This window comes from Phocoena phocoena, chromosome 3 (genome assembly GCF_963924675.1).
Source record: "Phocoena phocoena chromosome 3, mPhoPho1.1, whole genome shotgun sequence".
Lineage (NCBI taxonomy): Eukaryota > Metazoa > Chordata > Mammalia > Artiodactyla > Phocoenidae > Phocoena > Phocoena phocoena.
In genome coordinates this window covers 88,448,420-88,475,882 of record NC_089221.1, presented here as the reverse complement: position 1 = coordinate 88,475,882, position 27,463 = coordinate 88,448,420, and the positions used below count along the sequence as shown (strand labels likewise).

Sequence of the window (27,463 nt, the reverse complement as noted above, 5' to 3'; positions counted from 1 at the left end):
GCATCTGTACTTTTTTTAGGCACCTGTGATTCTCCTGAACTGCCAGGGTTAGGAGCCACTGCTGTAGTCCCTACAGGGTAGAGGGAACCTTTGCAGGGACCATGATGCAACAACAAGTGTCTCTGAAAGCGCCATTCCTTTGTTTTGGGGGCTTCTGTGGCTTCCACAAAGAAGAGCACTTTTCATATTTATCTCTCTGTATCTGTGCCAAGAAATTTCTCTGCAAATGGCTTTTATCCAAGTATTACATGAAAGATGTTAACCCTACTGTTAAATTTTAACCCTGATTCTTTCATGCACTAGGGCATTTCTTCTGATTTTATTACAGGTACATAGATCTACAGCAGATGATAGAACTGGAAGGGACAAAATGGCACATGCGGGTCACTTGTTAGTGCACTCATATGACTAATCTTTCTCCTATGAGGAAAAAATGTATTTTTAGTCCTAACAGTTATATATCAGATCTTACAGTGTAAAAATAATAACTGCTTTCACTTAGAAAATTTTAGTCCTCTACTTAGCTCATTCACTTGGTATCTCTTATTAACTTATCCATGTTTTTTTCTCTTTGCTTTCAAACAATTTTAGAATTACAGAAAAGTTGCAAAAATAGTAGAGAGTTCATGTATACTCTTCATCCAGCTACCTCTAATGTTGAGGACATATAACCACAGTACAGTTATCAAACTAGGAAATTAACTTAAAACAACAAGATTAACTAAGCTACAAATCTTACTTGAATTTCACCAGGTTTTTCCCTAATTTCCTTGTCTGGTCCAGGATTCAATCCAGCATCCCACATTGTATTTAGTTGTCATGTCTCCTCAGGCTCCTCTAATCTGTGACAGTTCCTCATTCTTTTCTTATGCTCCATTATCTTGACTCTTTTGATGAGTACTGGTGAATTATTTATAGAATGTTTCTCACTTTGGGTTTGTGTGATATTTTCTTATGAGTAGATTGAAATTATTCATTTTGGTGAGAATACTGCAGAAGTGATCAGCGATACATTATATCTCTATATGTTATTACTGGTGATGTTAACCTTGATCATTTGGGTAAGGGGGTGTCTGCTGGGTCTCTCCACTATAAAGTTACAATTTTCGATAGTTGATAAATATCTTTGGCACTATGCCAATATTCTGTTTCACCTCAAACTTTCACTCACTGATTTTTGTACCCATTGGTGGATCTTGCCTGCAATAATTATTACTCTAGTCTTCGCCTGGTAATGTTTTTTTTTTTATTTCCCTCGTTCCTTATACATTTATTAATTGGAATTCTTCTGTAAGGTGACCTTCCTTGGCTAGTTTTTTATTTATATCAGTATGAATCTGTGAATGCTTATTCAGTTTTCTGAATTATAATCCAGTACTATCATTATTTATTTTGCTGATCAAATTGTTCCAGCTGTGGCCATTGGCAGCTCTTTCTGATTGGATCCTCTGTCTTTTTGATGTACCCTCACTCATTTCTAAGCACTTCTTTTTTATACGATCACAAGATATCCCAGAATCATCGTCTATTTTCCCGGCCCCAGTTCTGGAATCAGCCATTTTTCTAAGAAGCCCTGATTTTTTTAATTCAATTTATTGGAGAATGATACTTAAAAGCTAAGGTCTGGGTGCTAGTAGATCATTGCTACTGGGGTATCCTTGCTCCAAGTTCCTCTCAGCAGAAAGAGCTAGGAAATGTATGTATGTATACTAAGCCATGCATGCATGCACATACATCATGTTTATTATTTCTACATGTATTTATCTGTAATGTGTGTATAAAATACCATGAGTTCATTCTAATATCTCTGATTCCAGTTCAATACTACAAGATTCATTATAAGCCTCCCCACTTTTCTTATTTGTAACTTCTTTCCCTAACAGTGAAAAGACTGGCTCTCATTATTTATAGTCCTAGATTATGCATAAAATAGTTACTGAATTGCTAACTCACACCCCTGTGAGAAATAGATTTCCTAACTAGAGTGCAGTATTTGCTGACAGTCCTTTTTGGTTTTCACTTTACGATATCCAATCAAAATCATGTTTTCCGAAGCCACTTAATTCTTAATTCCCATCCCCTTTGGTGTGGTTATATTATTTGCTGGGGCCATGTTGTTCATTTGTAACACAGTTAGGTTTATTTGTTACTGTTGGTATTCCACTTCGGGCTCCCCATCCTGGATGGTTTTAATTTTTTATTTTGGGAAGTATGTAAAGCATCACTATGGCTCAGAGAGTCAAAGCTATAGCCAAAGAGAGAGTCTAAGAAGTGTTTGTCCCCCTCACTCTCCCAGCCTCACCTCCACATTCTATGCCCCCTTCTTTTCTCCCCCTTTCCCACCAGTCCCCTATAGTTAAACAGTCTCTGTAGTTTCTGGTGTGTCTTTCCCGTATTCTTTTTTCACAAGTGAGCAGATTGATGTTTTTGTTTTTGTTTATTTTTTTAATTGCATTGTCTTTTGGATGGTGGTAGCGCATCATGTAAACTCTTTTTCGCACTTTGGTTTTTTCACTGAATGATTTGGAAGTTCCTAGTGATCGGCCCCCATTAATTTTTTTTAAAGCTGCATAGTGTTCAACTGTGAGGATGTAGCATCGCTTATTTAACCACTCTCCTATGTATGGGCACTAGGGGCTGTTTCCATTATTTTGCAATTACAATCAACGCTTTAATGAATAAACTTGTATGTGTGTAATTTTGTATAATTAGAAGTATATTTTCAGGATAGATTCCTAGAAATGGAGTTTCTTTGTCAAAATTAACTACATATGTGCTCATGTCTTTCAGTCACTCTGTATGCCTATGGAAACACCTTTTAGTGAGTTAGTGTATATCCTTGATCATCATATGTTTCTGAATTACAGCTTTGAATTTGTGTAACTTTTTTAAATTTAACTTTATTAGTTACACTTAGCACATTAAAAAGTGCATTAAAATTGCATTGGGATAAGGAATTAGTCTTGCATAATTTATCCCTTTTCAAGGCTTAATAAATACCATTATAATGTGTCAACAGCCCCTAGTGAGGATAGTAATCATACATTCCATTTACAGCCCTATCATCCCAGGTGCAGTCTGTAAGTTCGTGATCACCAATGGAGAGCAGGCAATTCAAGAACTCTAGCAGTGACATAATGACTAAGTATTTATATAATGGTCCCATTTGCCCAGAGCTTCTTATTTTTCCAAACTCTTTCAAGTCTTTTCATTTTAAATCAACTGCACCACTGTAGGACGGCGTGGGGAAATATCGAATAAATCAATATTTTATTTATGTAGTACATTTGTGTAGTGCAAAGTCCCTTACATGTATTATCTCATTTGAACCTCAGACCAACCCTGTGAAGTAGACAGGACATATAGTCACCACCCCTATTGTGCAGGTAAGGAAGCTGAGACTCAGGAAAGTTAAATGTCATCCTGAGGTCAACATCTACTAAGTAGTGAGGCCGGAAATGAATTTGAGACTACCACAGCTAGCTCATGAAAAACAATAAAAAAATATATCCAAAGGTAGGATATATTCACAGAGAGGTAAATTACTCAGTATATATTTCGGGATTTAAAGATACTCTTGGACCCTGTTTTATAGTCAAAGGGTAAATACTTGGCTACCTATGAGCAGTAGTGTTTAAATTTTGAATGGAGGTAAAGGGAAATATATTCTGAACATACACAGGCTCCTCTACCACCCTGGATGCTGCTGCTGTGAAAGAATGAGCCCTGGCTTTGGAGCCAAACTATCTCCATTTGCACCCTAGTTTTGCCACTAAATAGGCATGGGGCCTTGGTGAGGTATTTAACCTTAGTTTTCTTACCTCTACCATGGATATTGTTTTTGCAGTGCTGTTGGAGGGATTAAAAGTAACTTCACCAGGAAGACTCATCCCTGGTGCCATCTAAATGTCATTCTTAAAATGATCATTCCATTTCCTTCAAAGCACTTGTTACAATTTAGAATTATATATACTTTTGTGTCCACTTCACATCTCTCCTTCTAGAATATGGGCTTCATGACATCAAGGACTCTGTTTATTTTTGCTACTCCGTTTATGTTTTATGCCAACCCCAGTGCTACTAATCATGGGGTGAATATTTCTGGAATAAATCTGCCACTTCCTTGTACTTGTTTTTATTTCAGCCGCATTCAGCCGCACGGAATGACCTGCAGCTCCCCAGTCCTTTCACATCTCTCTGCCCTTACATATGCTATTTCCTTAGCCCGACATAGTAGCCCTCACGCCTTTGTTTTTCTGGAGAATCCTTACTCATCCCTCAAGACCTAGCTTAACTCTTCCATGAGGGCTCCTGTGATCTCTCTCCTCCCCTGAAGAGTGAGGGGCTCGCATGCCTCTTGGTGTGCCTCTATAATAGACCAAACCACATTATAGTCATTGGCGTGTTTAACTAATATATATATATATATATATATATATATTTTTTTTTTTTTTTGTGGTACGCGGGCCTCTCACTGTTGTGGCCTCTCCCGTTGCGGAGCACAGGCTCCGGACACGCAGGCTCAGCGGCCATGGCTCACGGGCCCAGCCGCTCTGCGGCATGTGGGATCTTCCCGGACCGGGTCACGAACCCGTGTCCCTTGCATCGGCAGGTGGACTCTCAACTACTGCGCCACCAGGGAAGCCCTCAACTAATATTTTTAAGAACCGATTCTGTACCAGGTATATGCTAGATGCTGGGGATACAACAGTGAATAGGGAATCCGTCATTCTAATGGGAGAAGTGAGCTGCAAAAAATGTACATAACAACAAATAAATAGTAACTTTTCTGATATCAGAAAATGACAGGGCAATCGGTTCTGAGAAGCTGACCTTTGACTCGAGATCTGAAAAGTGAGAAGTTAGGGATGGGAAGAGATGGGGGATGAGCATTGTGTTGTGACTGTTTACTTGGTTGTTCCTCATTTCCACCCAACCCTCCCTCCCCCCGCCATCCCCACTGAACTGACCTCTGAGCTCTGTGAGCCTTTCTGTCCCTATGACCGAGCACAGGCCAGGTGTGTCACACCACAGTTCCATATGCTGGCAGTGCGGCATGTTGGAATTGCCAGGTGCCTGGGCCCGTGATTCTGAACTAGTAGATCTGATGTGCAGCCAGGACTGAGAGCCGGCTCTCGGCTTACTGTCTACTCCCCACTTACTATCTTGTGATACTGGGAAAGGTGTTCCATTATTCTGTGTCTCAGTTTCCTGATCTTTAAAATGGAACTACCAATAAGACATTGTAAGGTTGCTGTGAGGATTAAATGAGATAGTGCACCTAAAATTCTTAGCCCAATGAGTAGCACATGGATAGTCAATAAGTATTGGAGAGAAATGCTCTAGGGTGAGTGCTCATGAAGTGTTTGTTGAGTAAATGAATGAGTTAAAGAAAAATAAAATTTAATTCTTGCTTCAGTAAATAGAACTATGGCAAAACAAAAACTGAATACCTTGTTTCATCTTCAGTTGTCTTATTTACTGTTTGTTTTAATTTGGACAAGAAAGAAAAAAAAAGGAAAATACCAAACACTAGTGATTTTAGCATCTGGAATTAGTAGCTGTTAACTCTTCATTTGCTTATCAAGCAGCCTCTGCAAACTCCGCAGATCACTTGATTTACTGTTTTCTGAATAGTGCAGGGCTTTCACATTCTAGTCTCAAACCTCAGTAAAAATACGCTATCCACTAATGTGGGGTCATCCTGCATCTTGTGCTCCATCTTTTGAAATCACAGTTTGAGCACTTTGTATTGAAAGGAATTTCTTTTTGCACCTTCTACTTCTTTTATCATACAAGATCCTCAGGATATCGTGACCAATGGAATTTATGACAATATCAGAGATAACAATAGTTTTCTTAGGTCAGGAACACTGATGGGATTAACCTGGGATATTGCTTATACTACACGAAAATATCACTCAGACCATTCAGCAAACCTTTGCAGATTTCCCCTGCCCCGCCCCACCTCCTTGGAAAACTAAATGCCAAAACAGCATGTGCACAGATGAGAACATCAACAAACTGATAACATGAGGAACTTCCAGGAATTTTTTTTTTCTTCCTTTAGAGCATTTTCACTGGAAAACACTGGGAGCATGATTATTGTTTTTATAAACTTTAAATATCTGGCTACTTCGGAGGGCTTTGATACTTGAATGCATGGGCATGAGTTTTCTAGTTTAAAAAAAAATTACTTAGGTAATTAGCAAAGAGATTTTGCCAAGTGTTTTTTTTCTGCGAGCTATAAGTAAGTAAGTCAGAAAGAGAAAAACAAATATCATATATTAACGCATATATGGGAATCCAGAAAAATGGTACAAGTGAACCAGCTTGCAAGGCAGAAATAGAGACACAGATGTAGAGAACAAACGTATGGACACCAAGCGGGGAAAGCGGGGATGGAGGCGGGGTGGGGTGGTGGGATGAATTGGGAGATTGGGATTGACATATATACACTGACATGTATAAAATAGATAACTAATAAGAACCTGCTGTATAAAAAAAATTAAAGTGAAAAAAGAGTTAATGTTTATTTACATGAGTAATTCACTCTGCTCTTATCAATCTAATCAATTGGAAAATATCATCCGCTTTTAATGTCACAGAAATCAACTCATCCTATCTTAGGATGAGGAAATAATTAGCAAACAATTTATTATTCCTTTTTAACATTTTTGGCATTGTTTTCGGGGTTTTCATTTACAAACCAATGCACCGTAAACTTTTTCTGGCTGGAGGTATTGAAATCTGTTTTCCTGTGCTGCAGAGGTAGAAGTGTGCACGTCTGTCTATTTAATCAGAAGTCTGTAGCAAAGAGCCAAATTCACCGACTGGTTGCTCTGCCAGGAAGATAGGTTATGGAGCTTTGCAGTGATAAGTAGTACACATCATAGATGATGGGCTCAGCATCTGAACGTCAGTAGTGCTACAGTGCTAAACAGTCCAGAAGACTAGAGATACTGTCCTCATGTTCAGATGACAGGCTTCATTTCATATGTTAATAGGAGGAAGACTTTTGATACGGTGAGGAAATTCCCCATAACAAATGCATTCCCTTTACTGTGCTCTAGCATAGCAGCAGTTAAATTCAGCTGTATGTGTAATGTACGTTTAATTCCTAGCGGTCCCAAGAAGGACTAACGTGAAAAATATTATATACTCTTACATTTTACAGATCATGAACAGATGGGAAAAAAATGCCAATTGGTAAAGAAATTCATATGCAGTATAACACACCTCAAAATGGTGTTTACATGTTTTTTCTTCTTTAAAATTATTAAAGTTATCTTGGGTAAAATTTAATTACTGCTTAGGGTTTTCTGTAACGTTATATGTGTAATTCATTTTAATTTATGCCTTCTGCAGATACGAGTGTTTGGAAGTACAGGTAACCTTGTAATGAGTAAAACTGATAAAATGTTATGTTCCAATGAAAGGGAAATTATGGCATGATTATTCACTTTGTGAAAGGGTTTGTCATAGGGCAAGCTTTCCTAAAGCATTTTAAATTGAATTTCATTTACAAAACATTCATTTACACACAACATTTCAGGAACAAATTTAGTGAGGAAATGAGAGAAATAGTCATAATGAGATACAGAGATCCCTTACCCTGCTAACGTTTATGCTTGCTTTCTTCCCCTTTGTCCCTCCCTGCAGCACTGATAGCCATTGGGCGATACAGCATGACAATAGAGACTGTGGATGTTGGATGGTGTAAAGAAATTACAGACCAAGGAGCCACCCTGATTGCACAGAGCAGCAAGTCTCTAAGATATTTGGGGCTGATGAGATGCGATAAAGTAAGAGTTGTCTATCAAGTTTCTTTCTACATATCACTGCAGTTAATAGCTTGACATTATATTCTTCCTCTCTCCCTATATATATATGTTTGTATACACACACATGCATATACCATTACACTGTAAGTTGCCCAGTTTTCTAAACTTATCTGAGATTATTTTTGAATTTCTCTGTTTAAAAATGAATTTCGTGCTTATGCAGAAAGAAAAAACAATCATACACACGCTCAGCTTAGATTTTGGCTTCCTATCCATAAGTCTATGGACCACAATTAAAAATGTTTGCATGGCACACTGCAATGTGCACGGTCTAAGAGTAAAATTTTGTTCTGGGTTCCAAGTTTCCTACAACAGTAAGATGGAAAGCACAGTGCCAAATTGTTTTGTCACAATCTGAAGTGTGCCATTTCAGTGCTCAACATCTATGTATTCTGGCCATTTGGGGGCAAGAAAGGGCCAGTGAGGGAATGTTATGTGGGAATTTGCCTCTCTCCACGTTTCAGGCGCCACTTCTCGCACATGTTGAGAAACGGTCCCAGACGCCCCAAGGACGGTCAGTGGAGCTGGCCAGAGACGTGAGCATGAGTTTGAGAAATTGTGCTGCATTTACTAAAGATGATCAAAACCTGAATTGATAACCAGGCATTAGAGAGGTGCCTTCCCCTTTGTCACTTTTATGTTTTCCCCTATAACAAGTCTAGGAAGTAATCATTTGTACTGTGAAGGGGAAAGAATAGAGGCTCAGAAAGACCAGGCACTGGCCCAAGGCCACTCCTCCAAGACTTTACCCCAGATCTTCAAGTCTGTGTCCAGTGCCTGTGGCAAACCCTGGGGGCTATGTCCAGGCAAGGGGATGCTTCCTTGGAAAAGACCCACCTCAGATACTTGCTCCGAAAGTGCCGGCATCATGTAATGATTTACACATGTGTGCTACTTTTACAATTGGTGATTAGGGACAAATCTAGCAAATCCAGCAATGAGAGTGAAATGAGAGTGAAACTAAATATGTATGCCTCTCAAAGGACATGCATTTTCTAAATGTAGCAAATCTGGGGGCAAATAAGAATGGCCCAAGATCTTTGTCATTTTTGTTAATTGACCTAGTTCTTTTCTCCATATGCTTTACAATCCCAACTTATACTAGGCCTTTGCCAGTTAGTTATGTTTAGAGAGATTTTATTTTATATTCTAAGCCCAGCCTAGAAGGCTGACTGACTTTGTTACTAAGCAACAGCGGAGACCCAGGGGTTGCGAGTCTCCCTCAGATTTCACTACTGACTAACCTAACACTGCTACTAACCCTGTCACTTTAAAATGACTTCTTTTAAAACAGATAAAAGGGTCCACAGTAGGCAGAGTGTTCTAGAAACACTAAACAGTGACAGCAGAGCTTCTCACCTTCACCAGAAGGAATTGCTACATGAGAACTACCTAAGCAAGGTTGCCAAAATGTATGCATTCAAAATGTATCTTTGTAGCCACAACCATTCTCAGAAGTCACCATGTTTCTAGTCCATACCCTTTAGATTTGTTGAGATCAGCTTCACCTTCAGAGATGAACTGTAGAAATTTGGGTTCCGGTTAGCGCAGAAGATTATTCCAGACATATTTGCTGACCAGCGTTTTGCCAATTTTCAGTTAGGTAATGGATCCTTTTCTACCTAAATGCAAATTAGTCCAAAATGGGATCAGAAGGCGGTTTTGATGAGCGATATTCCTGAGGGTTTTAGCCCTTTCCTCAGGTGGCCTCTGAATCCTTTCTCCAACCAGCCTGCTGCTCTGAGAGCCCGTTGGCTCTCGCACCCAGCCGTCCGACCACAGCCTGCTGCAGCATGGCCCAGGCCTGCCGTCTGGCATCCTCAGACTTAAGGCAGCTCAGGGCCAAACACGGGAAGTTCTGTGAGGACGGAAGAAGTTTCCAAACCACACACACAGCGCACGTAAAACCTTGCACTTAAAAGCCTGCGGGTTGATTTAGTTGGTTGGAGATCTAGCGTGATTAGCTATTCTGTCTTTGACATTTGTATTACGCTGTCCGTCTCCAGATTTTAAAGTTATCAAGATTCAAAGGAAGATATGAGTAGCAAAGAAAAGAAGTTAGTAGCTGAGGACATGGACTCTGGAGCCAGAGTTCGGGTTCAGATCTGGGCTCTGCACTTAGTTGTGTCATCTTGGGCAGTTATTTAACCTCTCTGTTTCGTCATTTACTATAAGGATGATAATCGTGGAAATGCTACGAGCATTTAAATGAGTGAACATATATCAAGCCCTTAGAGTAAAGCTTGTTATATATAAAATGCTCAGTGTTAATGATTATTCTTTTTTTTAATGATTATTCTTATCATCATCATTATATTAACCTGTGTTTTGATATTTGAATTTCCAAATGAGAAAAAAACTGTATTGCCTGCCATTTTGAAAGGAAATTTTAAAAAAGAAGAAAGAAATGAACTCAGATTAAAGAAGATGTTGCCCTTTTACATTTTTGTCACTTAAGTTTAAGATTATTATTTTCTACATAAATATATCAATAATTACACTTTCAACACACTTTACGAAGGAAAACTAATACCTCTGTGGGACAGTGTATTTGGAATCAACTTACTGATCCAGGCATAATGCTGAAGAAAGATTTGCAGTGGGGGAAAAGGGTGAGTTGAAGATAAAACAATTCAAATAGGTAAGGAAACAAAAAGAAAGTATTAAGGAGAATAATGGAGATGTGGCTCCCTGGTGGTCTAGTGGCTAGGATAAGAAAAATAATGGAGAAAGAATAGAAGAACAGAAACAGGAAACAGTGAAATTACGATTAGGACACAGAGACAAAGAGCCACTGTCTATCTCAACGTGATCATATGTGCCAACAAAGAATTAAAGAACAAAATTAATTTAGACCTATTACTCTTCTCCCTGTACCTTAACCTAATCTGCTAACCACTAAAGACTTGTTCATTTGAGTTCTCTTTCCCCTCTGCACACCAACTGGAGCTAAAGGAGGGGGCAAGAGACCTCACTGGTTTCCACAACTAGCCCCCTTGTCAGGCATGTTACCAGTGGGATCCCTGCATTGGAGAGAGATGGGGTTTGTGATATCTGTGTGTCCCAGGGTTCGTGTCCTGCAATTCTGGGGTTCTCAGAAATATTGAAGGCTAATTATATTTTCTTTCATTTGGGGCCACTTATATTTGATTTGGAAGCTATACCAAACATCTGCTTTTTTCCTCACTTGAGCTTCTGAAGAATTAAATAACAAAATGCATTGTATTTGTTGTAGGAAAAAAAGTGGTTTTCCTCTGTTTCTTTTTCTCCCATTTTCATTAGGTAGACAAAGAACAGATAAGAAACATTAAATGTATTCTTTGCAGATGAAAGCAACATGTATATAGATTATCAGTCAGGGTCTAAGCTAAACAGCAGTAAATTTGGCTGCAACATTGGTGACTCCTAGGAAGGAGTCCTCCAGCCGTTAGACAAATGCAGCGTTCCCCACACACTTGTAAAATTAGGAAGAGCATTAAGAAGCCCCTGTTTGAGTACCTTTTCCAATTGCTGGATGGATAAGCACGTTAGAGGCATTACTTTCGGTTTTGAAGCCGAGGCCACTTAATCTCCTAAACTTTAGCGCATTGTAAGAACCCAGAGAAGAAAACACTGTGTGAGACGGCTTTGATGAATTGGGGTGAACTCATATTCTTAAAGACTGTTCAAAGGCTTACTTGACCTTGGGAATTAGAGTTGACCCGAAATCACCTATCAACTTAACACGCATTTATTTGCTGATTTAGTTAAAACTACTTGTATAACCAAGGGGACTCTCTAATAAGAGCAGTATGTTTTTTCTGCTTTCCACAATTACGGACAGGCAGTGGCTTTGGTCATAGAAATCATTTTCACAACTTCAGTGAATTCTAGATTCTATACAGATCTGTTTCTTCTACTAATATGATATTTTTCTCACTTCTTACATGGCAGTTTGGATGGAGAACAAAACTAAAAAGGACCAAAAGAAAAAAAATTCCTGGGAAAGCTGTAGCGCAAATGGAAATGCAATGTTCAGTGTTAATGAAAAATGTTTGGGGTAACAAGGTTGATGAAAAGGGAGGAAGCCCAGTGGCATGGCATTGGCTGAGAAACCAGACCTCACCAGAGGCAGCCTGGCTGGTTTGGGGAACCTCAGTGATAAAATGTCGCGGTGGAAACCTCCGCAGCGAGTGTTAATACAGAAGTTTGGAGACAGAGGGCCTGAATTATGAGCAGCAAGTAGCATCATAAATGTAACAATTCTCAAATGCCAAACCCTTGTGAAAAGCAGTTGGATGAAGAAATGCTGGAGCTTTTAAAAGCTCCCTTTCACTTTCTACTTTTTTTTTTTAACTTCATACAGAACTAATTTTATACACTGTTCGTTTGATTTGAAAATGCCAGCGTCTGGGGTATCATCAAAGAGCGTTATTGAGGGAGCCACTCTTGGCAAAGCGTTTTGCTTAAAATGCTTATTAGTTCTTATGTTTCTGCGGAGTTGTCAATAGGAAGGAGAAAGGGTACCTCGATTTACCTAACTGCATTCCTCTGCCTTTGCCCAGAGCAGGTAGCAGGACTTCCACTGAGAAGCTACCTCTCCTTGGCCTGTAGAGGCGCCAGGAGGGCTGTGGGGGACACATTACTTAAGGAATAGACATAAATAGATTTTGAAAGGTCCACCCCAATGTCCTATGACCAAAGCCTCTTGGAATTTCTTTGATTTCTAGTTGACATAAATTAGAATTACACAGGCGTGAAGAGTCCACCCAGAAAAGATCAGAGAGGCTGTTGGGGGAGGAGAGCACCTCTGTGTGTTCCTATTGACTAGCCAGCTGCCTTCAGGCCAGGGGCCTCTGTGGAGGCTGACTATTATTGATCCACACCATGGAAATAATCAAATTAATTCATTTCTCATCAAACTGCCGCTGCCAAGACCTTTCTCCTCAACCTGGCCTAATTCCTGAAGTACTTAGTGAAGGAATGAAACAGATGATTTTCTTTTCCTAAGAAAAGATTTCTTCAGGTCATAAGAAATCCTTGTTTTCGCACAGAGTTCCTCATTGAAATGGTAGAGAGATTGAATCAAATCAATGAGAAGTCAATACAGAAAGCAAGTAATAGCAACCAGTCAGCTCTTTAAAGCCAGGAACCTGCTTTGCAACCTTAAAATCTCAAGGGCCAAGTTTTATGTGCCCATTTTAATGTAAAAATATTCAGGAAGCATTGACCACTGCATTTTTCAGGAAGTAATTATGGTAAGAGAAAGCCTCAACAACATAAAGATTTCTGTGAGGAATATGGAGTTTTTATCAGCTTGTTTAGGAACCATGAGCAGGAAAGCCCTATGGGGAAAGTAATATAGGACTCTGTAACTAATATACAGAACTAACTGGAAAAATCAGTTTAAGGGAAAAGTAATTTGTGGGGCACTGTGTCCAGGACTGTTTGGGTAGCACTTCAGCCATGAAACAAAGTGCGTACCTGCAGGGACTCCCCTCTCCCCACAGTGTGTATCCACAGATGTTTCCAGATTGCCCATGGCCAAAATCGAATATTGCAAAGTATGCCTTATCAAAGAAAATAAAGTGAAAAAAACAAAACAAAACTTTCTCTCCTGATAAGACAGGAGTGGTCTGACTGTATCAGATCGTGCAGTCCTATAGATCGTGGGAGACATAACCGTTACCCGAACAGCCCGCAATGCCATGCGCGCCAAGAGAAAGGGGAGATGAAAAATGGGGAGAGAGTATGGCTGGGGCTCTGAAATCTGCACTTAAGTCCTTCACTTGAAGTATCAGCATCTTGTTCCTTTTGCTGATGAAACAGTTTCTTCCAGTGATTTCTGCACAGGAATACTTTAAAACACATTTTTACAACCCTCTCCTGATTATTGCTGGTAATTGAAACAGGGAAAAACACATCAGCTGAAACTCAGAGGTTATCTCTCAACCTCATTTTAGCCAAGTTCCCATCCCTTCTTCTTCCAGCCCTCCTCACCTAAACTTCTACGAAGTGGTAACTGAAAGGCCTTGCCTGTATTTCAGTAATAAAGCAAGAGACACTGGTGTGGAGCTTTATGACAGAGGTTAAATTGGCGAGCACTAGTGTCAAACCACTAGGTTTTCAAATTCTACATCCTTCACTTTACTATCTGTGGGACTTTGGACAACTTAGTCTCTAAAACCCTGTGTTACCATCTGAAAATGGGGGTAATATTTACCCCAGGGGGTTGTTATGAGATTATATGAGATATTGCAATAAAGCACTTAGCCTAATGTCATGTACTCTGTAAGCACTCAGTAAATGTCAACTATTATCATTATTATCATTATTATTTATTCATGTATACATGGCTGCTCTGGAATCCTATCTGACACTTAACCATGATATGAACTGCCTAGTTCATATATGCTAGCCATGAATATAAATTCACATGTTAAGATCTTCCAAAGAAAACTAGGCCCCTGAGACTTAGACAGCAATTCTTAAAAAAAATGATACGATCCTTTTTTTTTTTTTTTAATAGTTAGAACCCATTAAATTACAGTCAAACTTATAGAGGAAGAAGAAACCTAGAGACCAGCAGGGCTCTGTGAACAGAGAGAATAAGTAAGAGTAAAACTCGGCAAGTCTGACCACCAGTCAGTTCCAGGCTGGTTTGTTTCTTCAAGAAAAACGGCATCTCCCTGGAACCTTTAAAGGGAGTGTGCAAGCAGTTGCTTATGTTTTGCTCACTTCTGTTACGGGATGGATGTATAGTGAAATTGTTTTTGTTTGTTTTAAAAAGGAGGCAGGAGGGGCCTACTGCTTCCCAAATGCTGTGAGGTGAATAGGATGTTACGTTGGACTTTGCCTGAAGGCTCCCTGGAGCATCATTGCTTTGCAGTAAATAATCTCCTTGGAACTTTGATTTGGCTTAAGTAATTATGAGAAAGAATTAGGTTGCAGGATCATATTATTTTTCTAATTTAGAAATAGAAAAGGTAACAGCAGTTTCTTAATGGAGCTCAGATTAGATCCCAGAACTCTGAAGCACCTGACTTCACAAAGTAGAAACAAGGACGTCCTGCTGAGGCTCAGGAGACTGGGGGACCGTGACTCCGTGGAAAGGAACCGGCCGGCCTGCCCCCGAGGCCCAGCCACTCAGCAGCAGATTACCGGGGCCCCGCCATGCTGGGTCTAATGAAAACTTTGGCAAGTAGTTTTTCAAGAGAAAACCTAAGCTTCCTTCCCCAGCGTCCAATTTTTATTATATATTTTGTCCATTTATTGAAGAAATATCTATTGGGCTTCCCTGGTGGCGCAGTGGTTGAGAGTCCGCCTGCCGATGCAGGGGACACGGATTCGTGCCCCAGTCCGGGAGGATCCCACATGCCGCAGAGCGGCTGGTCCCGTGAGCCGTGGCCACTGAGCCTGCGTGTCTGGAGCCTGTGCTCTGCAAGGGGAGAGGCCACAACAGTGAGAGGCCCGTGTGCCGCAAAAAAAAAAAAAAAAAAAGAAAAAAAAGAAATATCTATTGAGCTCCTTACTGTGTTCCAGTAACTGTAATAGGAGACAGGTCAGAAAAAACAGTGAACGAGATAGAGTTCCTACCCCATGGAGCCTGCAGCCTGCTGGGGAAGACAGACAAGTAAATGGGCAGTTACCGTGCTATCAGACTGCAAATTAATTTTCAAAAGCGGCACCCGCGATTCTGTTTCTTCTACATGAAGAACTTCACTTTGGTCCCACCTGGCTTTCAGCTATGGTCCTCTCCAGTTTTATCTTTCGACCGTTCAGTTCCTGAAAAGGATTCACTATGTACAGTTGTCCTTACTTTTCACCACTCCATACACTCTCTTTTTGTTCTGCAAGGTCACCAGTGACTTCCGTGTCACCAAATCCAGTTTCCATTTTCTCTAACCACAACTTGCTCCATCTCTGAGCAGCTGCATCCACATGGTAACCACTCCCTCCTTAGTGAGGATGCTTTTCTGTTGTCTCCAGTGTTACCACACTCCTGGCTTTTCTATCTCCACCCCCCATACTGCTTCTCTGTGCCTCTGTTCCCTCATCTGTAAAGTGGAAATAAAGACAGCAGCTATCTCCTAGGCTATTGAGAGGATTAAGTGAGTTAATATGTGTAAAATTCCTTACATGAAGTAAACAGTGAATATTAGCTCTTACTTGTAGTGGTGGTGGTGAATTCTTACATTCTCACCCCCATGACTCCCCTCCTCCTTGGAATATAAGATCCATGGGCTTCTAGTCTATGTTATATTGCCAGGCCCTACCACAGTGGCTGGTACGTAACAGATGCTAAACAAATATGTGTTGGATGATGGATAGATGGATTGGGGATTGTTCCTCATCTGCATTCTGTGTGGCTCCAAGGTTCCGAGGAGGTTCCTCAGAGCCTCCAGGAATGACAGAGTGGCTAAGAGGCCACGGGGCCTGGTCCTTGCACCTAACATCAGCCAGAGCAACCCCCCTTTTATTGCTTTATCCGGTTATTTATTTGGTTCGTATACTTATTTATTACTTTGGTGTGCAGAAGTATTGTACAGCCAAAAGCAAGTTTGAAAACCATTAGATCCCACTGCCTCTGAATAATTTGATAGGTAACAAAAAGCATCTAGACAGAGGGAAATAAATAAGAAAGATGACACCTTGGATTTAATACCAGTTTCCTGTAGCTGGGGAATTCTGAGTGCAGCCTCAAGGGTTCAGGTCAGTCAAGGACAGAGTTCAGACATCTGCTGTGTGTGACGGGACTCAGCATCCTTCAGAGCCTAACCCTGAAATGCTCTGATTTATGTAGAGTCTCTCTTCTGAAAGCCAAAAATATCACTTATTTTCAGGTTTTTTAATTTGAATTTATGGATTTATCACTTTTATACAGAATACATTTTTGCTGCTAATAAACTTGTTTTAGGAAACAGGTCAAATCCCTAATTTCTACCTGATGGAAACTCAATTTTAGAAAGATTTCTTTTTCGTCAGGTGTCCATGGGTAATTACCACCGTCCTAGGCTTTATGTAAGAAAATAAAAACTGAGATCAAGAAAGCCATTACGCGCAAAAGAAAACATAAGTTTTGGTTCTGAGAGTTTTCTCCCTCAATTGTGTTTTTCAGCTTAACTTTGCAAGTTTAATTTAGAAGCACGCAGATGTGTTCCATAAATATATTACACTTACCGGTCACTTAGTGACAGTATTAATTATCTTATTAGGACCCAGGTTTTCTCAAATAGTCTTTTACTGAATCATTTAGAGCGCCACCAAGACTCCCCGAGTGGCTTTCTCCATCCTGGTGTCCCACACATGTCAATTTTGGTTCTAACCTGCATTGCACATGCAAATCTATACCAAAAATGTACAGACTTGCACGATGGGTCAGTTCCATGGGTTTGTGGCCTCAGAACGTCCTATGGAATACTGTGTACCTGGAGCTTCCAATTGGCTTGAAACATCCTTCCAGGTGAAGGATCACTCGGTGAAACAGGGAATAAAAATGTCACTAACTTTTCTCTCTGACAGTCTAGTTTTTGGACTCCTGTCACACTAATCTCTAATCAGAGGCTTCAGGTTGGTGAGCCCCGGTTCTCACTTAGTACTGCAGGCGTTTCTGTGATCTCCATCCTCCCAGGTTCTTTGCGGCTTTCTCACCATGCTAATTCAAGTGAACAGAAGCAATGCTAGTGTTAACAGGAAACCCACATTTCATGAAAAAGAGACAGCATGAATCCAGGCCTGTTGTGATATTGACAGAGCATGGCACTTCCAGTCATTGCAGATCCTGAAATGGAGTGACTGCATTTGACAAAGTTGACTGAATTTATGAGCCTGCCTCTGTCAGGTTCACTGCATTCTCAGTATCTGTCTCCTTCTACGCTTTGGGATTTTTAGATGAGTTTTTTGCCACCCAGAAGTAATATTTCTTACCTCTATATATAAAAAAAAATACATCCTTAAAGGCCTCAGGCTCTTGGTATGAGGTTCACTCACGCATGAGGCATAGTGCATTATGGGTGTCCTATAATCAGCTGATGCCCATAATTTAGCAGGTGGCTTTTAGGCTCCAAAAAGATAATCATTTTCTTCTTAAAAATTATATTAAATACTCAGTCATGTGTGCCCTCTCCTCCCACCTCTTGAGTGGTCCTTGAGGAAGCACTACGTCCTTGTGTGAACGGGGTTTAGGGGAATCTTTCCCTCCGTTAGCTGTTGGGAAGGTCAGGTGGCCACCTCCTTTGGCTGTGCCCAACTGGAGATGGAAGACCAAGGTGGAAGGACAGGAACCCAGTCTGTTTTTGCTACACTCAAAGAATATACATTTTGTTTCAGACAGTGATGAATATCTGAAACAAGATGGACCAACAAGCTGTAGGAGCAACAGCTGCTTTCCTCCAGAACCCCTGACTCAGTGTTTACTGTGGTGGGTGGCATGGGAGGTGGGTGGGTACTTGTTACCTGTAGGTGATGGTAGTTCAGATCATTTGTTACGTATGCGTCACTGTGGAGTGTGGAGAAAGGCTTTGGTTTGACTGAGAAACGAAGCGGGAAGGAAAGGCACGTGAAGCTGCCTGCAGGGTGGAGAAAAGGAGCTGGGCGCTCCACTCATGCCGAGAATCCTTCCACAGCCCTCACCAGCCTTTCGCTTCCCTGTGGGGTCCGCCTGCAGCCTCTTTCTGCCTGTTGAGCTGCTGGCTGCTGGGACGCTAGGCTTGCAGCTGAAGGGAAAGAGATGAGGTGAGAGATTGTAACAGTGGCGCCAGATTCCTGGTGTCCTGGACCTCCCTGCTCTGATCATAGGGAAACATTAGCCGGATGGGGTATGCCACCCAAACAGGGACACGAAACGTCCTGCTGCAAAGGGAGGGAAATAGAGTCATCAAAAAAATCTACCCTGGCCTGCGGAGAGCCCAGTGCATGTGGTTGGCTGTGAGGGTCCTGGCAAAATCACTGTTATTGTCTGCTCTTTTATTCTCTTCTTAGTGTCCTATTTACAATATTTTAAACTGCACTTAGATGACTCATCTCATTTACATGCAAATTTGAGGTATTACTAAATTCACGTCACCCTTATTTTATCCGTTTTAATACGTGCCCATCTTGGGGCCAGTGGGCACTTGGTGAAAGAGCAGCTGTCACCCGGTGAATGCCAGGTCCCACGGACAGCCAGCACGCTCTCCCGGGAGCCAAGAAGCTCAGAGCGAGGCCGACTCCGGAGGCATATTGCCCAGAAGTCAGCCTGTGGGGCTGTTAGCAGTGAGTGGCTGTTGCCCAGGAGTCTGTGAAGAGTGACAGACCAGCGTGAGGGCAAGAGCCCTGAATTAGGACGCAGGAGTTGACTGTGCTATTTACGACACTTTCACAGACTTACTGTGGGCTCCTTACTTTTCCAGCCTGCAGAAAGGGGAGGGGAGGCCTTTTCTTTGCACCCACCCACCCCCATCCTCAGAGCAGTGCTATTGGAAACAAGAACTTACTTCAGTTATACCCTTGAGTTTGTTAGATGGGCTGGAGAAGCATTGCCTTACAAAACTTACAAAGTGAAGGACAGATTATTTGTTTTATTCTAGCTCATGAGCGGGTTCCCTTTCTCCCCTGAATCATATGTGTATATTTAGTGCATGGGGTACACAAGCCGATACCTCCTCGTCCTTCAGGAGTCCCCTTAAGGATCACTTTTTTTGGAAAGCCCTTTCCAGCCCTCCTGGCGGAGGTCAGGAGCTACTAAGTTTTGTCCACAGCAACCTGTGCTTCCCCTAGAAAGCGCTTCTCAGGCCTTGCTGCTGTTGTTGTAATTGTCCATCTTCCCACACCAAGAGGGCAGGGACCATATCTGTCATGCTGGCCATTCTACCTCTGGGACACAGAAAAATGTTTTGAAGGGTAGAAGATTGGAGGGAAAGCTACACCAGTTTATGGCATGGTGCCCTGCTAAAAGGCTCCGTCACGTTTCCATCATGTGTCAAAGTCTCCACAACCACAGTTCCACAGCAGAATGTTCCCCAGGCCAAGTGAGAGCTATTGTAATTTACATTCCCATAGAGCAGCCGCTTTGAAGAGCTTGTAAAGGACTTTGAATTGTATTTATATGTAAACCGCCATCACTTTTTTAATGTTAGCTGGAAAATGAATGTCGGTGAACGTGTCACTGAGTGGGTGCTCAGCTAGGCCCTAGTCTGACGCTTCGCGCATCGCATTGTGTGCAGGGCAATGTGTCCCAGGGCAGAGAGCGCCTGTGTTGCAGGGTCCCGGATTCAAATCCTGGCTGCCATTTACTAGCTGTGTGACCCTGTGTGAAATACTAATTCTGTAGGAGCCACAGTTCATCTGTAATCAGTGGTATTAATGCTTAGATGCTTGGAAAATAGTAGATGCTCACTGAATGTTTTTCCCTAGTCCTCTTCCTCCATCCTTACTGGAATGGGGACAGACTTTTATTTTGCCTATTGGTCATTAGGCTGAAAAATTAACAAATTGCTTTCAAGTATTTTGCCAAAATAAACCATGCTGAAGAACGCGTTTGATTTATCCCGTAGCACGTGAGAGCCTAATCCTGATAAGTGTCTCTCGGTAGGGCGCATGCGGCAATTTTAGTGGGAGAATTTTTCCTTGTCTGGGACTATACTGTATTTTGGAGTACTGTTTACATGTTCCCTGGGACAACAAATGCCAAATACCACTGTAACAAGGAAAACAACAACCAAAAACCAGCCCCTCTGGTAAACAGTGAAGACATGTAGAACTGCTGAAGCCCAAGAAATCAGAGGGTAGAAATAGCATTGTTTTGAGTCAGGAGATCTGCCCACAGTTCCCCCTGTCGCCAGGCAACTGTGACATCAGAAGGAACCTTAGATATCACAAAACTTCAGAATCTTCTGTGGGGCCCTCCTGGGTCTGCTACCCTGAGTGGAGCACTGGATGCTGAAGGCTGAAGTATGAAATCTTCTGAACCGTGTGGGTTTTCACAAAGTTTTGGAGACTGGCGCATGTGCAGTGACCATCAGCATGTTTCTCAGTGTCACCTACCCAGTGTAGTGTGTCGCTCACCTCCAGTAGGAAGGCTGCCATCAGTTAATCTGAAGTATAGCCTAGGCATTTCCTGAGCGCTGAAGTATAGCCTAGGCATTTCCTGAGCACTGAAGTATAGCCTAGGCATTTCCTGAGCGCTGCCCAACAGCCACATGGCCCAGCGACCACCAGCTCATAATGCTGAACCACCATCACGGGCTGCTTTGGTCTCCTGTGCAAAGTTATTGGAAAGCCCAGGCAAGGTGTATCTGGAAGGAGGCACCCGGTGATATCAGATGGAAAGAAGAGAAAGGAGAGTAGCACAAACAATCACCTTGGTTGTGAACTTCAGAAGATTAAAGGAGTTTGGAGCTGCCCTAATGTCAAGACATTAGAGACTGCCACCACCATAGCTAAATGCCCTGGGAACAAGGTGAGCTTATCTCCATGATTTCTGGGTATTAGTATTATTTGGCACCTTTTTGTTTCCTCAATACACACTCATGGAACAACTACTATATTAATTTAGCCAACAAATATTTATTGAGTACTTATTATGTGCCAGGCATTCGCTAGCTGCTAGGGATTTGGTAGTGAACAGAAACAACAAAAACTCCTGTCTCATGAGCTTATATTCTAACGGGATGACAATGTGCCAGAGAGCGTGTGTAGGACTGAAAACAAGAAGATGACTAAAATCCTCCTTGCTGTCAAGGAACTTACGGTCTAGGAAAAATGCAATACATTTATTGCTTGTGGTATTTTAAATAGTGTCCACTTTTTGCAGAGAAACTTTCTTCATTAAAAAAAATGATTTTAAGTGGTTCATTATATTCTTTTTTATAAATTAATTAATTTATGTATCTTTGGCTGTGTTAGGTCTTTGTTGCTGCACGTGGGCTTTTCTCTGGCTGTAGTGAGCAGGGGCTACTCTTTGTTGTGGTGCACGAGCTTCTCATTGCGGTGGCTTCTCTAGTTGTGGAGCACGGACTCTAGGCACACGGGCTTCATAGTTGTGGCACGTGGGCTCAGTAGTTGTGGCGCATGGGCTTAGTTGCTCCGCAGCATGTGGAATCTTCCCAGACCAAGGCTCAAACCCATGTCCCCTGCATTGGCAGGTGGATTCTTAACCACTGCGCCACCAGGGAAGTCCCTAAGTGGTTCATTATATTCTCAAGTGTGGTTTTAATATACTCAGATGTCAAATATTTCCCCCCGACATAAGAAGCATGTTCTATTTTATAACAAGAGTCAAAGAGGAAGTAAGAATCACTTAACATAAATGGTTTCTGCAGCAAATTCCATTAGAAATTGTATTTTTTGAACAATAGATATTATTGAGGAGATCATTCAGGCCTAGGCTTGCACTTTCTGGAATTTTCTGGGGAAAGTGTCAATAAGGAGGTGAAGAAACAGGGTGATGGTGTGGATAAATTGGTTAAACTGAATCTCAGAAACTCTGAAGGCTCTCTCCTCACCCTTCTATAGTAGCAGCAACAATAGGATGAAACTATAGTATGATTTACCTTAATTTGCATAGCAGTTTGCCTCACATTTTCAAAAAGTGCTAGTAGATGTTAACTCAAAATAGATTAAAATACCAGACAAATTGCTATTACCTTAAAAAGAGTTATAATAATTTTGAAAATGTAAATTATGGCTATACAGTCTTTGGAGAGAACTATATTTCTTATATTAAAAATAAAACCTGTGGTACAAGCTTTTTTTCCCCTTTAATCACAGTAATTTCTTCAAAGGACACTGCGGCATACTTCTTTAAGAAGATACGCTGCATTTTTCAAATCTTATGTGTATATAAGAATTGCCATTGATAGTTTTCAGCAGGTGAAAAAGAAATTATAGAAAACCAGGGATCACGGGGAAACTTTTTAAAATTCATCTTTATGTTCCTTTTTTTATATTACATACATTTTATGAGTTGGAACAGAGAATGGTTCTTTTCATTCTAGCAAGTGGAGTTGTGCATGACAAAATGCCTACAGAAATGTGTATGTAGGCGTAACGATTTAAAATGATTTGGACCCTCCTGGTGTCTTACACCCAACTTTTTCTCTAAGGCACCAAAGGACTTATGGAGTCTATACAAAGAGGTGAGCATAATTTATACTTCTGAGGAGTAAATGAAAATAACTTCAGTATAAAATTTGTCACACCGTATCGCCAGGAGACACTATAAGTAAAAGATAGAACCTTCCCTAGTGGGAGTACATGTATTTCCCCTGAATAGCTTCTACCCAACAAAGCTCTAAAATGGAAAATTTGCATTTTCCCTACTGCTTTGTTTTGCTAACACAGTTAGCAAAAAGATTGCTTAGAAGACACGTTATATCCACGGAGGATTACCTGTAACGTTTTTCGTACAGCTATACAAAGCCAACTTACTGTCTGTCCTTGCCCATAAGCTATGAAAGCCAGAGATCTAACACACTCTGTATTCTTAGCTATAGGTGGACCTTACTTTATGCAACAGAGATAGGTAAATTGAATTTTGGTAAGTCAAAGGAATATAAAACACATTAAGAGAGCTGACAAAATAACCCTACCATGAAAGTCTTTGCTAAAGTGAACAATTATCTCCTAATTTATGTACTTCATAAATCCATACCTCATGTATCAAGTTTGTTTAAGGTGAATTTTATATCTCCTCTTGAAAAACAGTTATCACTTAGTGATATTTTCTCTTTTTAAAAATTGGACCCTCGGGGCTTCCCTGGTGGCGCAGTGGTTGAGAGTCCACCTGCCGATGCAGGGGACATGGGGTCGTGCCCCAGTCCGGAAGGATCCCACATGCCGCGGAGCGGCTGGGCCCGTGAGCCATGGCCGCTGAGCCTGCGTGTCTGGAGCCTGTGCTCCACAACGGGAGAGGCCACAACAGTGAGAGGCCCGCGTACCGCAAAAAAACAAACAAAAATAAAATTGGACCTCCAAAACAAAATGCCTGTCAACCCTCGGTATAAAACTTTGTACAGGCCTATGTGTAGATTAGAAAAGATGTACTGCAGAAGACAGGCCCCATCTTTATGGTGGGTTTAAATGTTTTCCCTTCTCCCTCCGTTTTTCGTCTATTTTTCAGTTAGTTGTTCTTTGAATGCTAAGTGATTTGGGCCGTGTTTACTTCCTTTCCAATACGATGCAGATTTTCTGAAAGTCCTCTGACCAGATGACTTCAGCTGTCCCTTAGAAGGACCTGCATCCTTCTGGGTTTGTTCATGGCTAGAGGGTGGAATGTAACCTAACCACAGCCTGGGGAATGTCAGGTAAAGAAAAGGGAGGATTTCCTGAAAGTGGATATTTAAAACCTGGACTGTATTACTAAGAAAAGTTCTGAATTCTTCTCCAGAGAGCATTAAGATAGAATAGATTCTTCTTGTATCCAAAGTATTTTTAAAAAATTTTTATTGGAGTATAGTTGCTTTTCAATGTTGTGTTAGTTTCTACTGCACAGCAAAGTGAATCAGCTATACGTATACATATATCCCCTCTTTTTGGGATTTCCTTCCCAGTTAGATCACCACAGAGCACTGAGTAGAGTTCCCTGAGCTATACAGTAGGTTCTCATTAGTCATCTATTTTATACATAGTGTCAATAGTGTATAGTTACTTCTTGTCCTGCGATGATTTTATTTTGAGCATTACAACTTATGTTATCAAGGTTTATTTCCGAAATATCTCAGAAGTTGAACAATATTGAGCGTCCCTATAGAGAACTGGTCACCCTACCATAGCATTAATTAATTCAATGAATGACCGTTTACTGAACGCCAGCTGTACTAATAAGAGCTACCATTTAGGGACCTTTTTATGTCAGTCGCAGTGTTAGGCATATTGTTTTATCCTTGTAACAGTCCTGTGACATCAGTACTATTATCCAGTTTTTACAGTTGAGGAAACCAAATGGTAAAGTGAAACCAGGATTCCAACCTGTGCCTGGTTGACTCTCAAGTCAACTACAGTTGTCATGTTTCTTCTCTACTTTGTACATAGCTCTATAGCCTTAAAGATAAAAGGCAGTCTCTGGTCCCCAGACTTTGGTTCAGGTAGAAGAGAGAGGCAAGTAAACAGATGGTTGCAACACAATGTGAGAGTGCTTAAATAAGAGACAGGCCTTGCAGTTACCCGCCATGGGTCCACAGAGAAGGTGTACCGAGACCAACCTCGTGGGGAGACAGGCTTGCTTAGGGAAGGTTTCCTGAAGGAGGGAATTCCTGAGCTGAATACAAGTTCCTCTGGGAATTGTTGGTCTTCAGTATGTTGTGATTAGTATGTTAGTGTCTGGCTTTGCCTTGCTCTTGGGTTTCTATTTTTTATTTGTAGTGTGTTATTGTTTTCTCATTCATTCACTGAGAAGTAGGCCTGGCTCATGAATACAAAAATGATCATGGCTCTTGTAAGATCTTACGTGGGAACAGGAGTAGACATTAAACAAAGCAATTATAAACTAACTTTGAAGGTACCATGCACGAAACGTAGGCAGTGTTGGAAGAGTGAATAACCTGGAAGCCTTACCTAATGTGGGGAGGGAGAGCAGGGTGAGGGTAGTGATCAAAGTTCCCTGGGGAAATGACACTGAACTAAGAATAAGGTGGAGTAGGCACGAGAAGGGGACATTCAGGTGCAAGTGGATTTAACAGTATTCCAGATAAAGAGAACAGCATGTGCAAAGGTCCTGAGGCCAGAAGGAACTCGGACAGCTTGATAACTTTAAATTAGGTCAGGTGACTGGTTAGTATCAAAAATATACTAGAGAGATAGGCATGGCTAGATGATGCATGACTTTCTAAGTGTACTGTTCTAGGCAGCCTCAACTCAAGCAAGACTTAGGATAGAAATTCAAATTTAAAAAATCAAAAATCATATTGCTTAGAACTCCTTTTGAGATCATCAGTTGATATTCTCAACTCTAATTTGTATATCAGTTTTTCTTTTTCAAAATTATTTTGTGTTTTTGTGAATAAAATGTTATACATTGTATCTTCATCACAGAAAGAATTAACTACATGGCTTGGTTGAATTTGGAATGAAAATTGATTTTAATACAAGAAAGTCTTGTATAGAAATGCTGACAAAGACTAAGTATCATCAGTGCAATGTGGAAATATCAACCCTAAATTTAACAAAAAGATTATATATAACATGGTTTACCAAATCACCCAGAAAACACCATGTTATTTCAGAAAAGTGCAGATGACTTAATGTCATGGTTGTCACACTCCCAAGCGTGCTTTCAAAGCAAACAGCAAGGGTTTGATGCTGTTTTAGGTTTTGCCTTGTGGTCCTGATCTTTTTCAATAGTGGACAGACATGGAGAGGAAGCACAAAAATGTGTATCACCAGCACCTTCTTTCAGACCAGCTTACCCAGTATAAATGAAATATTGATGTATTTGAAAATGCCCGAGTGTTCAATAAAGATTTTAAATAAAGCTACCTAAAAGTTGCGGTTCTTAGGTTAATCATTTATTTATCTAAAGGATGAAGGAAGCTGTCTACTTTTGTGATATGAACAGCAATCAGCTTAAAAATAATTGACAAATTAATCCCTTCACAGCACAGCAATTGTAAAGGTGTTAGTTTTAATTAGACCTGTCTGATTGCCTTGTCTAATCAAGAATCAAAGTGGTATCTTTGATGGTTAAGGTCTATTGGGGCCATCCCTGACCTGCCAGCCATGTATGTTTTAATTATTGATTCTTCACAATTCAGCCCTTTCCACAAAGGGACTTGAAGTTTGCAATACCTTAACGTTTAAAGGGAAGAAAAATAAACATTTTCCCCAACACTTCTATCCGGAATCCTGTGTATCCTCTCCACCAATCTACAGTTCTATCCTAAAAAAGCTGTCAGCTGGACGATGAAGTCCAGTGCACACTAGGAGGCTAACTGCTGCCTCACCTCCCAAGCGCTCCATTTTCAATGGACATTGTTAAGATCTTGACAAGTCACAGTCATCTGTGCGTCTAGAAAACACTAATTTCTTGATATCGTGTCTTTTCAGAAAATCCCTTAGGGTGAATGTAGTACTTAGGAAATCAGGGAGGTCACACAAAAAGCGACACTGTCTTCTCACGAAGCATTGGTCACACTGCTGAAAAGGAAGGAGACGAGGGTTCCCGGTGCCGTGGAAAGCGCACCCCAGTGAGCGTGGGCGGCTGGTGGTTTCGGTGGTCCCTGTGGGTGACCGTGGCTCTTCTTTGTGTTTGCAGGTCAGTGAAGTGACAGTGGAGCAGCTGGTGCAGCAGTACCCCCATATCACCTTCAGCACCGTCCTGCAGGACTGCAAGAGGACCCTGGAGAGAGCCTACCAGATGGGCTGGACCCCCAACATGTCTGCTGCCTCCTCCTGACAGCTCTGCCCACGCTTGGGTCCATGTGGATCAGCCAGCAGAGCGGAGAGGAATTGTAGAGTTGGGGTGGGTGATCTCTTGCAAAGGTTTTGACTGTCCCGTGTCTCCATGTGTACCCGAGTGTGTATATCTGTGTCTCGTTTGCATACTGCGTAGCATAAGCTCAATTGCTATTTTGTTCCCAGGTGAGCTGGTTTTTTCCTTAAATAACGATTTTGACAGGCACAGACCTTTAGTTTTTAAGTTCAAAGGCTTATTTCTCTAAAAAAAA

At 41.2% G+C, this 27,463-nt stretch overlaps 1 protein-coding gene across 1 annotated transcript in view; it reads left to right on the top strand.

Annotated features, from left to right (window-relative positions):
* The window catches only part of FBXL17 (F-box and leucine rich repeat protein 17), a 477,493-nt gene extending 450,301 nt beyond the window's left edge, over positions 1-27,192 (top strand). The window contains exons 8-9 of the mRNA XM_065875233.1: positions 7,663-7,805; positions 27,052-27,192. Of these exons, the coding sequence (XP_065731305.1) occupies positions 7,663-7,805; positions 27,052-27,192 (284 nt within the window). The remainder of the gene's footprint in view (positions 1-7,662; positions 7,806-27,051) is intronic.
* The last annotated feature ends 271 nt before the right edge of the window (positions 27,193-27,463 follow it).